The sequence below is a fragment of the Haliotis asinina genome, chromosome 13 (genome assembly GCF_037392515.1).
Source record: "Haliotis asinina isolate JCU_RB_2024 chromosome 13, JCU_Hal_asi_v2, whole genome shotgun sequence".
In the NCBI taxonomy this organism is placed as follows: domain Eukaryota; kingdom Metazoa; phylum Mollusca; class Gastropoda; order Lepetellida; family Haliotidae; genus Haliotis; species Haliotis asinina.
The window spans coordinates 9764280-9782116 of record NC_090292.1 but is presented as its reverse complement, the minus strand read 5'-3'; the positions used below and the strand labels follow the sequence as shown (position 1 = coordinate 9782116).

Genomic DNA, 17837 nt, shown 5'->3' with positions numbered 1-17837 from the left:
GGTAAACTTACACTGAGACATTGACACAGGACGAAAATGGATAGCTTTTGTTTTACTTATGCTTACAGACAACCTCTATCCAGAGTCAGACACACAATGTAGAAGTCACTGTAAACAAAGTTTGTCGGGTGTAAGGAGGGCTATGTCATCTGCGTACAGTAACACACTGAGCATAAGCTCAGTGTTGCAAGGGCAGTAACTACATAGTCGACGACAGGTGAACCATTCGTAACATACGTATAATTATCCGTGCCAAAACGCCCATTTAACGCTCAGAAGTTTGTATTAACGAGAAAGTCAATGAAAGTGTTGCCGTGAGAATTTTCCTGGTGGTGGGTCACCTGTCTCTCGGGAATTGAGTCAATCCTTGTGTTGAAGTGTCCACACAGGCACACAATACCTTCGTTTAGGTGCATGTAGATCTTCTCTAATCTGGTGTCAAAGAAACATTCTGCATCATATGGCCTAGATGAACATGATGGTTGGAGGTAACAAACGCACAGTACTATTGAAAAACTGGCACAGCTTTGACGCATGTGTGTCAGTTTAAACCAGATGTACATGATGGTTGGAGGTAACAAACGCACAGTACTATTGAAAAACTGGCACAGCTTTGACGCATGTGTGTCAGTTTAAACCAGATGTACATGATGGTTGGAGGTAACAAACGCACAGTACTATTGAAAAACTGGCACGGCTTTGACGCATGTGTGTCAGTTTAAACCAGATGTACATGATGGTTGGAGGTAACAAACGCACAGTACTATTGAAAAACTGGCACGGCTTTGACGCATGTGTGTCAGTTTAAACCAGATGTACATGATGGTTGGAGGTAACAAACGCACAGTACTATTGAAAAACTGGCACGGCTTTGACGCATGTGTGTCAGTTTAAACCAGATGAACATGATGGTTGGAGGTAACAAACGCACAGTACTATTGAAAAACTGGTACAGCTTTGACGCATGTGTGTCAGTTTAAACCAGATGTACATGATGGTTGGAGGTAACAAACGCACAGTACTATTGAAAAACTGGCACAGCTTTGACGCATGTGTGTCAGTTTAAACCAGATGTACATGATGGTTGGAGGTAACAAACGCACAGTACTATTGAAAAACTGGCACAGCTTTGACGCATGTGTGTCAGTTTAAACCAGATGTACATGATGGTTGGAGGTAACAAACGCACAGTACTATTGAAAAACTGGCACGGCTTTGACGCATGTGTGTCAGTTTAAACCAGATGTACATGATGGTTGGAGGTAACAAACGCACAGTACTATTGAAAAACTGGCACAGCTTTGACGCATGTGTGTCAGTTTAAACCAGATGTACATGATGGTTGGAGGTAACAAACGCACAGTACTATTGAAAAACTGGCACAGCTTTGACGCATGTGTGTCAGTTTAAACCAGATGTACATGATGGTTGGAGGTAACAAACGCACAGTACTATTGAAAAACTGGCACAGCTTTGACGCATGTGTGTCAGTTTAAACCAGATGTACATGATGGTTGGAGGTAACAAACGCACAGTACTATTGAAAAACTGGCACGGCTTTGACGCATGTGTGTCAGTTTAAACCAGATGTACATGATGGTTGGAGGTAACAAACGCACAGTACTATTGAAAAACTGGCACGGCTTTGACGCATGTGTGTCAGTTTAAACCAGATGTACATGATGGTTGGAGGTAACAAACGCACAGTACTATTGAAAAACTGGCACGGCTTTGACGCATGTGTGTCAGTTTAAACCAGATGTACATGATGGTTGGAGGTAACAAACGCACAGTACTATTGAAAAACTGGCACAGCTTTGACGCATGTGTGTCAGTTTAAACCAGATGTACATGATGGTTGGAGGTAACAAACGCACAGTACTATTGAAAAACTGGCACGGCTTTGACGCATGTGTGTCAGTTTAAACCAGATGTACATGATGGTTGGAGGTAACAAACGCACAGTACTATTGAAAAACTGGCACGGCTTTGACGCATGTGTGTCAGTTTAAACCAGATGTACATGATGGTGGGAGGTAACAAACGCACAGTACTATTGAAAAACTGGCACAGCTTTGACGCATGTGTGTCAGTTTAAACCAGATGTACATGATGGTGGGAGGTAACAAACGCACAGTACTATTGAAAAACTGGCACGGCTTTGACGCATGTGTGTCAGTTTAAACCAGATGTACATGATGGTGGGAGGTAACAAACACACAGTACTAATGAAAAGCTGGCACAGCTTTGACGCATGTGTGTCAGTTTAAACCAGATGTACATGATGGTTGGAGGTAACAAACGCACAGTACTATTGAAAAACTGGCACGGCTTTGACGCATGTGTGTCAGTTTAAACCAGATGTACATGATGGTTGGAGGTAACAAACGCACAGTACTATTGAAAAACTGGCACAGCTTTGACGCATGTGTGTCAGTTTAAACCAGATGTACATGATGGTTGGAGGTAACAAACGCACAGTACTATTGAAAAACTGGCACGGCTTTGACGCATGTGTGTCAGTTTAAACCAGATGTACATGATGGTTGGAGGTAACAAACGCACAGTACTATTGAAAAACTGGCACGGCTTTGACGCATGTGTGTCAGTTTAAACCAGATGTACATGATGGTGGGAGGTAACAAACGCACAGTACTATTGAAAAACTGGCACGGCTTTGACGCATGTGTGTCAGTTTAAACCAGATGTACATGATGGTGGGAGGTAACAAACACACAGTACTAATGAAAAGCTGGCACAGCTTTGACGCCTGTGTGTCAGTTTAAACCAGATGTACATGATGGTTGGAGGTAACAAACGCACAGTACTAATGAAAAACTGGCACAGCTTTGACGCATGTGTGTCAGTTTAAACCAGATGTACATGATGGTTGGAGGTAACAAACGCACAGTACTAATGAAAAACTGGCACGGCTTTGACGCCTGTGTGTCAGTTTAAACCAGATGTACATGATGGTGGGAGGTAACAAACGCACAGTACTATTGAAAAACTGGCACGGCTTTGACGCATGTGTGTCAGTTTAAACCAGATGTACATGATGGTTGGAGGTAACAAACGCACAGTACTAATGAAAAACTGGCACGGCTTTGACGCCTGTGTGTCAGTTTAAACCAGATGTACATGATGGTGGGAGGTAACAAACGCACAGTACTATTGAAAAACTGGCACGGCTTTGACGCCTGTGTGTCAGTTTAAACCAGATGTACATGATGGTTGGAGGTAACAAACGCACAGTACTATTGAAAAACTGGCACGGCTTTGACGCCTGTGTGTCAGTTTAAACCAGATGAACATGATGGTTGGAGGTAACAAACACACAGTACTATTGAAAAACTGGCACGGCTTTGACGCATGTGTGTCAGTTTAAACCAGATGTACATGATGGTTGGAGGTAACAAACGCACAGTACTATTGAAAAACTGGCACGGCTTTGACGCATGTGTGTCAGTTTAAACCAGATGTACATGATGGTTGGAGGTAACAAACGCACAGTACTATTGAAAAACTGGCACGGCTTTGACGCATGTGTGTCAGTTTAAACCAGATGAACATGATGGTTGGAGGTAACAAACGCACAGTACTATTGAAAAACTGGCACGGCTTTGACGCATGTGTGTCAGTTTAAACCAGATGAACATGATGGTGGGAGGTAACAAACGCACAGTACTATTGAAAAACTGGCACAGCTTTGACGCATGTGTGTCAGTTTAAACCAGATGTACATGATGGTTGGAGGTAACAAACGCACAGTACTATTGAAAAACTGGCACAGCTTTGACGCATGTGTGTCAGTTTAAACCAGATGTACATGATGGTTGGAGGTAACAAACGCACAGTACTATTGAAAAACTGGCACGGCTTTGACGCATGTGTGTCAGTTTAAACCAGATGTACATGATGGTGGGAGGTAACAAACGCACAGTACTATTGAAAAACTGGCACGGCTTTGACGCATGTGTGTCAGTTTAAACTAGATGTACATGATGGTTGGAGGTAACAAACGCACAGTACTAATGAAAAACTGGCACAGCTTTGACGCATGTGTGTCAGTTTAAACCAGATGTACATGATGGTGGGAGGTAACAAACGCACAGTACTATTGAAAAACTGGCACAGCTTTGACGCATGTGTGTCAGTTTAAACCAGATGTACATGATGGTTGGAGGTAACAAACGCACAGTACTATTGAAAAACTGGCACGGCTTTGACGCATGTGTGTCAGTTTAAACCAGATGTACATGATGGTTGGAGGTAACAAACGCACAGTACTATTGAAAAACTGGCACAGCTTTGACGCATGTGTGTCAGTTTAAACCAGATGTACATGATGGTGGGAGGTAACAAACGCACAGTACTATTGAAAAACTGGCACGGCTTTGACGCATGTGTGTCAGTTTAAACTAGATGTACATGATGGTTGGAGGTAACAAACGCACAGTACTAATGAAAAACTGGCACAGCTTTGACGCATGTGTGTCAGTTTAAACCAGATGTACATGATGGTGGGAGGTAACAAACGCACAGTACTATTGAAAAACTGGCACGGCTTTGACGCATGTGTGTCAGTTTAAACTAGATGTACATGATGGTTGGAGGTAACAAACGCACAGTACTAATGAAAAACTGGCACAGCTTTGACGCATGTGTGTCAGTTTAAACCAGATGTACATGATGGTTGGAGGTAACAAACGCACAGTACTATTGAAAAACTGGCACAGCTTTGACGCATGTGTGTCAGTTTAAACCAGATGTACATGATGGTGGGAGGTAACAAACGCACAGTACTATTGAAAAACTGGCACGGCTTTGACGCATGTGTGTCAGTTTAAACTAGATGTACATGATGGTTGGAGGTAACAAACGCACAGTACTATTGAAAAACTGGCACAGCTTTGACGCATGTGTGTCAGTTTAAACCAGATGTACATGATGGTTGGAGGTAACAAACGCACAGTACTATTGAAAAACTGGCACAGCTTTGACGCATGTGTGTCAGTTTAAACCAGATGTACATGATGGTGGGAGGTAACAAACGCACAGTACTATTGAAAAACTGGCACAGCTTTGACGCATGTGTGTCAGTTTAAACCAGATGTACATGATGGTTGGAGGTAACAAACGCACAGTACTATTGAAAAACTGGCACGGCTTTGACGCATGTGTGTCAGTTTAAACCAGATGTACATGATGGTTGGAGGTAACAAACGCACAGTACTATTGAAAAACTGGCACAGCTTTGACGCATGTGTGTCAGTTTAAACCAGATGTACATGATGGTTGGAGGTAACAAACGCACAGTACTATTGAAAAACTGGCACGGCTTTGACGCATGTGTGTCAGTTTAAACCAGCTGATGTCCTCTTCTTCATCATCCAGCACTACGATTAAAGAGTCGTTAAAAAGTGTATTTCTAAAACGTGCACCTACATCTCCCGACCCGCGTTTGCCACGTTTATGCGTAGTTTTCCTGTTATTCACACAGTAGGTAAATTCGTCCACGTATGGCTGGTCTTTACCTTGAAGTAATGCCTCAATCCAAATATAACACAGTTGAGATCAGAGATGACGGACTATCTAAAAGTACTGTCCACTGAGTCTTTTCGAGCCCAGCCCCCGGAATTTCAGAATCCGAGCCGCACATGATCCTACTTCACCCCCTTCACCAACGTCTGCATATTGGAGCGAGCGATCAGGGTCAAGGCGTTGTTTATGTACACTTTCTTAAACTCGTTATTATTCTTTAGATGTATTTTCCAGACTTTTTTTTTTTTTTTTTTGTTTCTGATCGCTGCTCTCGAGTGTGATCATAACCAGGCCAGGTTTGTCGTCTTTACGATAGTTTCAATCTGCACTAATTGCACGAACGTCACTAAGTTTAAGGCCGTCTCTGAACTCTGAACACATGGTTGACCCGATTACACAGAGTGTTTTGGGTCGTCCAACTTACGTTTGCCTACCCTGACATTGCACATCACAATACAGCACTGTCTGTGATCCCCGGTTGTCGTGGTACTCGGCTTCGACTTGATCGAGGCAATTGTCTGTTTAATTGTATTAACGATTGTAGTGGTTATGGCAGAATATTTTTTATTTACTTTGAGTTTTGTTTGTTCACTTCACTCTTCCATTTAATCTTTTATGAATAGGTTATATTAATTGTAGCAGAATATTATGTATTTTGCACTGAATCCACTAGTAATTATTCCAGAAAACACAATCATATACGTGGTATGTAGAATTCATATTCAGATATGGGCAGGCTTTCCCGAACCACGTAACAAACAGCACACTGCGCACGTAAAATCTTTAAGATAGGGGAAGTAACTCGCGGCATGACAAGTTGTCATTCCATAAAGTTTGCCAGCCACTAAAGTTGTTTAGTTTTCTACCTTGCTTTGGAGGGTGGAGGGAAGGGGGATTGAGGCTGACAATATGTTGATTGTCCTGGTGTACATTTTACAGTCAGATTATAAAATCAGTCCTATCGACTGACCAAAAACAATCAGTCGTATCGTGAACTGATTTAAAAAACAATCATTTCGTGAAATGAGTAAGAGGGTCAGCCGTTTCGGATCATTTTGTGAATCAAAAATCTATATATTTCAAACATTCCTTGAAAATTCACTTCTGATTGTTTTCGTGGAATTTGAGTGAACGTGATCACATGACTGCATTTGCCAGGACAGCTATGGGTGTGTACGATGTGTTACAAAAGCTGGTTAAGAACAGAAAGTAAATATATAGTAAATCTAGAAGTATGAAGTATGTAGTCTGGCATATATTTATAAGCAATACTGTAGGGGAAAACATTCTGTTATGAATCAATCCTCAATTATCTTTAATTAAATGTGTATTTTTCAATATCCACGGTGTTGGTTCATGACAATTACGAAAACATTTGTGCAAACACAACCTGTCTCTCGAAGTGTCGAGTTTGCTTGTATAACGAAGGTGTCAGTTATTGAGTTCTGGAGAAGAAGCCGCAGCAAAACTTTCAATCTTATCAAAGGGGATGAAAAGAATTACAAACACACACGCACTGCAACTGCTCCTGTCAAAGGCAGCAGATGAGGTAGATACTAAAACCGATAGAACCCAACATCTTCAAATGCTATTTAACTCCGCTGGTATGTTACCTGTTCTCCCTAGCCTTCATGGTGGCATGACAGGCGATGATGGGGAAAAGTTCTGCCCATGTTCCCACAAAACTTTCATTCTGATCAAATCATAGTATACAGTTAAATTAACAAGATAAATAATAGGATTATAATATACACTCTTCAAGAAAAGAAACTTGACATGCTGTTTCGCAGTTTGCTTACTCAGAACAAATAGTTGATTCAAACATAACATTATTGCTCCAGTACAGTCAAATCATCACTTTACAAATTGCTAAAAAAGATTATACAGAAATGGCCCAGCAGGCACTTAAACGGCTAATAGACATCAATAATATTAGGATGTCCACAAGACGTTGACAAGTTGTCTTAATATAGCATAACCAGGACATTTAGAGTTGAACATTTTAACATACATTTGACAAATAATACGATGACCCTTCCTAGCTTGAGTTCAAATTTTCCTTTCTAAAATAGAAGTCTAGAAGACACCTATATGTTGTAGAAAACATCTAAAGGAGACCTCATCTAACTGTTTAAAAGATGTTTAGCAGAGGTTTAACAGAGGTTAATATATGTGTGAGGGCATGATGATGTTGTGTGCCCCTTATTAGCATAATATGTTGCAATCTTGATTCGTCTTCAATCCATCAATATTCTAGGTTAAAACTCCAAATATAGACACTATGGTATATCAAAGGCATAACTGCAGTTTTTGAGGTTAAATTGAATATAATGGGACATAAATACCTACTTTACATTCCCGCTGATGAATAATGTTGTTGGTTTTAATGTAACACGGAATTGCAGCTTATTTTTTAAGGAGTGGTGTGTGCAATTATGCCTTTATGATATATAGTTATTGACAACAACACAATTGTTTGTAAATGAATATAAAAGAAATGTATCAGTGGGTAAGTGTAAAAAGGATGGCATCTTAATTTGGACCAGTTCTGTACCAAAATAGCACCTAAATAGAAAGATGTGTTGAATGACAACATTTGCTTTTCAGTGTACATTATTCAGACACAAAATGTTTACACCACCCTCCGAAATATTCCAGCCATATAGCAGTGGTCTGTAAAACCAAGTCAGCGAGCCTGACCACCTGATCCCATTGATCGCCTCAACAAGCGTGTGTTACTAAACATCAATATAAACCTGTACCTTCATCTATAAGGACCATATATAAGGAGACCTTGGTATATAGCGCTCTAGTACATGTATAAGATTTTAACACTGAAAGCCACTTACAAAGTGGCAACATGTGACGTATGATGTAATTGTGAATACACTTTCACTGTCAAAAACACATTCTAGTTGTGTTTGGGGGTTGTTTAGGAGTCCCATCAGGGATTTGAACTCACACACTCAAGAGTCAGGAATCTAATTGCCTGCACAAAGTCAGCCACAACAACTAGTGGAAGCAATCTGGCTGCACAGATTATGTTCTGCCACCACAAGCACACCTCTCACGAGCATTTGTCAAAACATTGACCATCTCTTTATATCCCATCCTCGATATCTCCAGGGTATACGTTCCGATAAATCTCCACTATACCCTGGACGCATCTACGGCTCTGTCAGATAAATTTATTACCTCCCTTGACTGTCTTTTGATCCAGTCAGGTGTCTATGCTTGGAAGTTGAGCGAACCAATCACAACTCACTTTCGTTTTTTGAATTATCTACCCGATTATACTTGGCAACAGAAACCATGCAGAGGTTCTCTGGAAGAGGTAGAAGGCATTCTGGCATATGTTGTTTTAAAGTTTCGGACCTGTCAATTTGTTTGTATGATTTCCCTAAAATGTGGGACGCACTGCGAGCAAACCTTCGCAGTTGCGACCGCTACCTTTGTTGACACTGGCAAGCTCGGTTATAACGGCGGCCCAGCTGATTGGCTACTGTGAGAAGGCGGAGCCAGCAAAGGGAGGTAATAAATTTATCGGGCAGAGCGTCCAGGATATAGTGGAGACTTATCGGAATGTATACCCTGGAGATATCGAGGATGTTTATATCCAGGTCCTAGGTCACCTTAGAGGACTGCGGGATTGTATCTGCAAGAAATAGTAGTCCTTTGTTAAATATTTATGTCAGTATCTTACATTGGACATTAAACCAAGTTTAACATTATCAGTTATATTTTTGGCAAGACTTTATAAGAGAAGAAAAGACATTGGATTTGTCCAAATCAAAATGAGTTTTCAATCGTCCGGGGACAGATAATTACTTTTTTGTGTATGGCAGTGGTTACTGTTTCTGGGTTTATTAAACTTGATGCATATAATTCTCATATCCAAAAAATATTGCAAAACCCTGAAAGTGTTTAGTTTTGCTTCTAGCAATCTTGGTGGCCCATCATCATAGCTGTAACACTTGAGGACTGCTTCTGGCAATCAAGGTGGTACTCATTGCTGGTTATTGATTTTAATGTCATCTCTTGAATATTGAGTGCCAGAACATTAAAACAATCACACCTGAAACATCATACAGTCACAGCTATCAGAAATACAAAATTAATCCATTACTTGACCACGTTTACCTCTATGAATAAACTACAGTTTTTCGTTTTTCTTCACTTGGATTTATTTATTCTTTTTTTTCTGTATTCTAGGGTCAGTCCATTCAGGGTGTAGGCTAACTTAAGTTTTGAATAAGTTAATTTGCTCCAGTTATTGGTAGCATTGATACTGTTCAAAGAACATGGGGTGTTGAGATACCCTTTTCCATGTGTATATACAATGTGTAGAAACAAATGATCAACAGCTGTTCCATTCAAGCTTTAATGTATTATCAGTCTGACATTTGCATAAGTGTGCATAAATAACCTTTTTACAACATGGCAATACAATTGTTACATCTTGACTGCTTGTTCCTCCATCAGTTTTGTAGGGTGTCCAGGAACACCTGGTGCCCTAGTGCACTACAGTTATCTAAGAAGTATGTTGCATCAAATGGCTGGTCTGTTTCAGCAGACGGGTTCAGTCTAAGTAAACTTAGTCTCATTGCATTTCGTTACACTCCACCACTGAGTCAAACAAAACCTAGTAGATGGTCGCGTCAGGTAACCTTTGAGCAAGCAATGACAGTCCAATCAAATGCGAGACGGTTAAATAGATTTAACCAATCAGACAACAGCTACTATTTAGGGATCGGAGGGACTTTCAAAATATTCAGGCCACCCACACAGATCTCTCCACAAACAAAAATCAGCATATTAACACAGTTATTTGACCTGCAGTATATACGCGTTTGGGGTTTCTGTTGACATGGTTACCATTAGCTAATATTTCCGCAAGATAACATCCTTGAATATTGTCAAACACACTATTTTCAGCGACTGTTTACTCACCGTTGTCATGGCAGTATGTACGCCGTGTGCATCACCCGGAAGCGAGCGCACGCTAAATAGCATTCGGAATCGTTCGGGTACGAACCTTTTCGAGATAAAAAGTTCATAAGGGATGTGCGAATCTTCACTTTCGCGATTTGGTAAGCTGTGTTCTGATTGGTCAATCTCAAAGGTTACCTGACACGACCTCGAAGGTTTTTGTTAGACTCAGTGGTGGAGTGTAACGAAAAGTACTGGGGATAAGTTTACTTAGACTGCAGACGGGTTCAATCCTGAAATGCAATAATGTGGTGCTCTCATATACCGACAGACAGACTGACATTGACATGAATGACAGGTTCACTATTTATTCTTTAAAATAGCTTATATTGCTGTCTCTTGTGGCTTTTGAAGAAAACTTCGGTTGAAGAGTTTGCTCCCTTGATAAACTGTTAGTATGCAGTTCTCAGAGTGCTGGTCTAAACTATGTAAAGGCCAGCCCACTGTTCTGCCAGGAAGACAAGATCATTGCTGATAGGTATATAGTATTAACAATCGATGGGATAGGGATGGGCGTTTTTCACGTATATTTTTTTTTTCAGTAACTTCATATACTGACGTTTGCTTCATACTGTTTTTGTTTAATTTCAGAGCAGACCCTTGAGGAAACATGGTAATGGCGGTGATGACGTACAGTATGTTCAGACTGAATACAAGATGTGGGATGTTGCCTTAGTATGTCACATATGGATGACACATTGGTGGTAGGCTTAGGTTCACTAGTGCATACATCATAGCAAAGGCAGAGTTAGGTCACAGGGTGCAGTCTTTCACTCACCATATCAATCACTTGATTGTCCAGTCCACACTTGATTATGTCAGTTCTAAACTAGAATATACCCAGGGCTAGAATTGGGGTTTGTGTTAGGGTTAGGTACACTAGTGCATACATCATAGCAAAGGTAGAGTTAGATCACAGGGTGCAGTCTTTCACTCACCATATCAATCACTTGATTGTCCAGTCCATACTTGATTATGTCAGTTCTAAACTAGAATATACCTGGGGCTAGAGTTGGGGTTTGTGTTAGGGTTAGGTACACTAGTGCATACATCATAGCAAAGGTAGAGTTAGATCACAGGGTGCAGTCTTTCGCTCACCATATCAGTCACTTGATTGTCCAGTCCACACCTGATTATGTTAGTTCCAAAACTGGAATATACCCAGGGCTAGAGTTGGGGTTTGTGTTAGGCTTAGGTACAATAGTGCATACATCATAGCAAGGGTCAAGTTAGATAACAAGTTAGGCCTCTAGTCCACACCTGATTATTTATGACTGCAAATACCCAAACGTTTATGATTTCACAAAATAATAATCTCAAATAATCTTGAGTGAAGCTTGATGTCGATTTTATCTGCAGGTTTGACTTAACTATGTGTAGAAAAGATGGCGCATTCAAGACTGAAATTTCAACCACTATTCAGTTACCTTAAAACTTCTCTTAATTTAGTACAGATTGGAATCACAATAAATGTTTGTTTCTCTGTATGGTTGTTTGTTTTCTGCACTCAGTAATGTGTCCAGCTATATCATGAGAGTACGTATGAGAGTCTGGACCAGACAATCCAGTGATCAACAACATGAGCATCAATCTGCGTAATTGGGAACCGATGAAATGTGTCAACCAGGTCACGAGCCTGACCACCCGATCCCGTTAGTCCCCTTTTATGGCAAGCATGGGTTGCTGAAGGCCTATTCTACCCCGGGACTTTCACGGGTCTGGGGCATAAAGCTCGCACACTTCCTACAATGACTGCAACAGGTACCAGACACTGGAATACTCTACTGACAAATCATGCCCCAGTTTACTTGAAGAATATGGCCTTAAACACTTATTACCCTGTGCATCTACTCCTAGAGTCTCCCGTTGTTCCACTTACCACCACTGACATCTAGGCTATATTTTATTTATTTGTAAAGTAAGACGTGGTGAAAATACGGCAACACTGAAATTATGGTGGAACACGAGTGTGTATATTTTGTCCTTGTTAAACATTGCTTATTGTAATAAAAACAAATGTTATATATATAGTACCAATGTTCGAAATGTGAAATAAGATGCCCCACTTGGTATCATTTAACTGTGGCCGGCTCGCTGGTTCTCAAGTGTGGCGCTGATCACGTGACTTGGTAGATCGAACGTTCAGCGTAATTTAACTCTTTTTAAGTACATAACTCATTTTGAAAAAAATCACCCGTGTCTATATTAACACGTGAAAATTAAGAGAAAAATGTGACAGTTGTTCAACTCCAAATGTGATAACATACATATACCCGCTGGGCAGTAAACGTTTTCTAAAATTTACAAGTTTTCTGGCAGAAGTCTGAAATTTGGTCACACTGAGTGACTCTTACTGGCCACTGCACCAAGCTTCAGGTACAGTGGTCATGACGTCACCATCGCCTGTTCTGACGTCACGGGCTTCCAGTCGTCTGAAGGCTTGTTTTGATTATTCTGGCGCAGTGATGCGGCCGTGCCTCAAGTCGATGCTGTGAGCTTGGTTTCGGAGCATCCCAAATATTTCTATTTTCCTCTCAACTCAACACTATTATTTACAATTAGTCATTATATTGTAAGTAAATCGCCATTTAGCATAATATTTTCGAAACATTATCATGACATTTCCTTTCTTTATCTTTTTTTTTAAAAAAAAACATCTATGATTTTCTATAGCAATTTTAAATATGTTTAACACCTCTGAAAAGATTGTGTTAATTAATTGTGTTTTAGATTGTAACAGTGTGACATGAAGACCAACGACAGATGACTGTTCACTACAAGTTTTATTGAAGATCTGAATGCGACGTGTATACATGTGACACGGTTCGCGAGCAGCACGTGCGAGGCAGGCACATCCGGGTAGGGGACCGGTCCGGCTCGCCTGGCCTAACTGCACATGCAGACTGTATACAAGTCTCTTATCATTACATCTCCCCTCTCTAGCACGAAACTTCTCCAGACGGCAGTGAACCATCTGAAACATCGAACATGGTTAAACATACAACAGTTAACAATCCACTCCCAATCTCATGGGTGGCTTGGACACACGGCCAAATCTAGTCACAGTCGGCGACGGAGACATCCCAGACACTGGGGACGTCGTAGACGACGAAGATGTAACATCGGCGGTTCCAGCACTCTTCACTGGCACAAACGTGCGTGACGACAACAGAATATCACGACGATTCCTCCGAAGTAGACTACCACGATCTGTCTGAACAAAGTAAGACCTTGGGCCAACGTCCTGAATGACCGTACCTCGTTGTGACCAATCACGCCGCTGATGATCACGCACTGCAACTTTGTCACCACACTGAAGCCTACTCAAACTCTTAGTAGACCTGTCGTAATAGCGCTTCTGTTTTACTTTCTGATTCTCCTTATATTTAACAACTTTACGAGATCTGGGAACTTGCAAAAGTGTCTCCTGAATAGGGAGATTAGAGCGAATACGTCTGCCCAAAAGAATCTCGGCTGGGGATCGCCCATTATCAAGAGGAGAGCTCCTGTAAGCAAGTAACCCCATATAAGGATCCCGACTTTCCTTACGCAAAATGTTTTTCACAATCTGAACAGCTTTTTCTGCCAAACCATTTGACTGTGGGTAGTTTGGACTAGACGTGTTATGCTTGAATTGCCAGTCACGTGTAAACTGTCTAAATTCGTGACTACGAAACTGGGGACCATTGTCTGTAAATACCTCGTCGGGGATACCATGGCGAGCAAACGCCGTTTTCATGGAGGCGATGACACGACGAGACGACGTATCTGTCAAGGAGCATACCTCCGGATAGTTGGAGAGATAATCTACAATCACCAGATAATCTTTCCCACCACAGTAAAAGAGATCTGCGGCAACTTTCTGCCAAGGGCGAGAAACCGTCGGATGAGGTTGCAGAGGTTCAGGCTGCTGTCTGTTCCTGTATGTTTGACACATAGAACAGTTAGACACAATATTGTCAATATCATGATTGAGTCGTGGCCAAAAAAGAGTTTCTCTGGATCTACGTTTACATTTCTCCATACCAAGATGACCAGCATGAATTTTGTTTAGCATGCAGTTTCTGAGCGAGGTAGGTATTACAACCCTAACACCCTTGAAGATGACACCATCTACAACAGTCAAATCATGCCTGTAGTTCCAATACTCACGAAGATTCACGGGACATGAACTTCTATGCTCTGGCCAACCTGACTGAACAATTTCCATCAAAGCGACTAGCACTGGATCCCGGCTTGTCTCCTGATGTATCTCAGCATAGCGTGTCGTGGACACAGGGAGAGACGAGACGATCATGTCAACGTAGGCTTGAACACATTCTTCAGATGACGAAACAGATCCGGGCTTTGATGAAGGACATGAGCGGGACAATGTATCAGCTGTAAACATGAACTTTCCCGAGGTATGTGAGACTTGAACATCATACTGTTGCATTCTTAACATGAATCTCTGTATTCTGAGAGGGCAGCCATTCAGAGATTTGTTGAAAATTGAAACAAGTGGTTTGTGATCCGTTTCTACAAGTATGGACTGCCCATATAAGTACTGATGGAAATGTTCACATGCAAAAGTTATTGACAACATTTCCTTTTCGATTTGAGCATACCTTGTTTCAGCACAGGTAAGAGCTCTGGAAGCATACGCTACAGGCAACCAATCAGAATCATACTTCTGCAGCAGGACAGCACCCAACCCATTCTGGGAAGCGTCAGACGAAATCTTGATTTTCCTCCCAGGATCAAAGAACTTCAGGACTGGCTCCTGTGACACAGCTTGCTTCAGAGACAACCATGATTGTTCCTGCTGAGGTAGCCACAGAAAATCAACATCTTTGTCCAACAATTGTCTAAGTGGTTGCGTCTTCTCTGACAAGCGAGGGATGAATTTACCTAAGTAATTTATCATACCCAAAAACCTTTGGATATCTTTCTTACAGGTAGGTCTCTGCATAGACTGTATTGCTTCAACCTTCCGGGCATCTGGCTTCACACCATAGCTGCTAATCACATCGCCAAGAAATGTTAACTCGGTGACTCCAAATACACATTTGTCTGGGTTGAACTTCAAATTATTCCGACGTGCGATATCAAGGACCTGAGAAAGATGGTTATCATGATCTTCAGGTGTCGAACCTGACACAATAATATCATCCATGGAGGTATCTACACCTTCCACTGAATCAAACAAAGTGTGGATTGTCTTATGATACACTTCTGGAGCAGAAGATATGCCAAAGGGGAGCCGTAAGAATCTATATCTTCCAAAAGGTGTTATAAACGTACAGACCTTCGAACTCTCCTCATCCAACCTCAGTTGCCAAAATCCAGCTGACGCATCCAGTTTACTGAAATAACGTGCATTCGAGAACTTTGCAGTGATTTCATCTCGTGTGGGAAGCTTAAAATGTTCACGTTTAATGGCCTTATTCAAGTCCTTAGGGTCAATGCAGACTCTCAATTGTTTGTTTGGCTTTTCAACAATTACAAGAGGACTCACCCAATCCGTTGGTTCATTCACCTTGGTTATGACGTCAAGCTTCTCCATGCGATTGAGTTCCTCCTTCAGTCTGTCATGTAAAGCAAAGGGCACTCGACGACATGCGTTTACGACAGGTGGAACATCATTGTCGAGCTTGATGTGATGAACACCTGGCAGATTACCTAGACCCTTGAACACGTCTGCATATTTCTGAAATACTACACCTCCATTCAAAGGTAACTCAGCATCAACAGAGAGAACACGGCGAACCAAATTCAACTGGTCACATGCTTTCAGCCCTAGAATAGACTGAACATCTTCTGGAGTTACAACAAATATGAGATCAAGTTGTATGTTCTTGTGACAAACTTTAGCTGTAAACTGACCCATTACAGGAATATCAACATGAGAGTAACCAGTGAGTTTAGTCTTTGAGAGGCGCAGTTTGGGCTTGTCTAATAGTCTGTTGAAATCTTTCTCAGAAAGGATATTAGCTTGAGCACCTGTGTCAAGTTTAAGTGGCAAGAACGTGTTATTGACCTGTAAAGAGACTATCCAATCTTTGCCAGAAACGACATCTGCATCAACTGAATCCACAAAGAGTTCATCTTGGGTTTTCTCAACAAAGTGAACTTTACTTTTCGATGACTGATGTTTGGACCTACAAACTCTAGCAAAGTGATTCTGTTTCCCACATTTATCACATGATTTTCCAGATGCAGGACATTTTCTAGGAGCGTGTGTAAATCCACAATAGCCACACGTATCAGACTGCTCAATCGAACGTGAACCAGAACTCTGTGACTTTTTCCTGTTAGATTTTCGACGACCAGATTTTGATTGTTGTTCAACTGAATGTACTGGCTGAGGGTCTAGTGGATGAAGTTCCTTAACTTGAACTTTACTAGCTTCAGCAGCTCTGCACATAGTAATAGTCTTGTCTAAAGTCAAATCATCTTCACGGAAGAGTCTTTCCCTTAATGCATCACTTGCAATGCCACAAATTATCCTATCTCGTATGAGTGAGTCATGCAAATCTCCAAACGCGCATGTTTTTGCTCTGCTCTTTAACTCTGTAACATACTGGTCTATTTTCTCCCCTTCCCTCTGGCTACATGTAAAGAATCTGTGCCTCTCGAAGGTAATGTTACGTTTGGGAATGCAGTAAGCTTCAAATTTATCCAAAATTGACTTAAGTCTCATGGCATCCGTTTCACTCTCAAAATGAAATGTGTTATAAAGTTCAAGTGCATCTTCTCCAATTGTAGACAAAAAAATAGACGACTTTACCTTGTCACCTTTCCCGTCCTTGTCAGAAGCAGTCAAAAACAGCTCAAACCGTTGCTTGAACTTACGCCAGTTCTCAGCAAGATTACCAGTCAAAAGCAAAGGTGAGGGTGGTCGTAGTTTGTCCATTCTCTGACGAAACCACTTCTGACACCATGTAACAGTGTGACATGAAGACCAACGACAGATGACTGTTCACTACAAGTTTTATTGAAGATCTGAATGCGACGTGTATACATGTGACACGGTTCGCGAGCAGCACGTGCGAGGCAGGCACATCCGGGTAGGGGACCGGTCCGGCTCGCCTGGCCTAACTGCACATGCAGACTGTATACAAGTCTCTTATCATTACATAGATTGTCGAAATTTTAATCTCACTCTTGCATCAGTGTTTTCATGAAAGAAAATCTTTCTTGCAAAGAGCGCCAGTTATGTTTTCATCCTGAAAACATTTTTTGCTAAAGGGATTCGAAACAGAACCTTCGGCATGACCAGCAAAAGGTCTATCCATTAGGCTAGACGAGCAGAAACGGAGCTG

General features: G+C 41.4%; 1 protein-coding gene across 1 annotated transcript in view; it reads right to left on the bottom strand.

Moving 5' to 3' along the window:
* LOC137260424 (uncharacterized) overlaps window positions 1–17428 on the bottom strand; it is a 31380-nt gene extending 13952 nt beyond the window's left edge. The window contains exons 1-3 of the mRNA XM_067798083.1: window positions 15821–17428; window positions 15141–15334; window positions 13462–13507 (exon numbers count right to left, since the gene is read on the bottom strand). Coding sequence (XP_067654184.1) covers window positions 13462–13507; window positions 15141–15334; window positions 15821–17428 — 1848 coding nt within the window. The remainder of the gene's footprint in view (window positions 1–13461; window positions 13508–15140; window positions 15335–15820) is intronic.
* Between the last annotated feature and the right edge of the window lie 409 nt (window positions 17429–17837).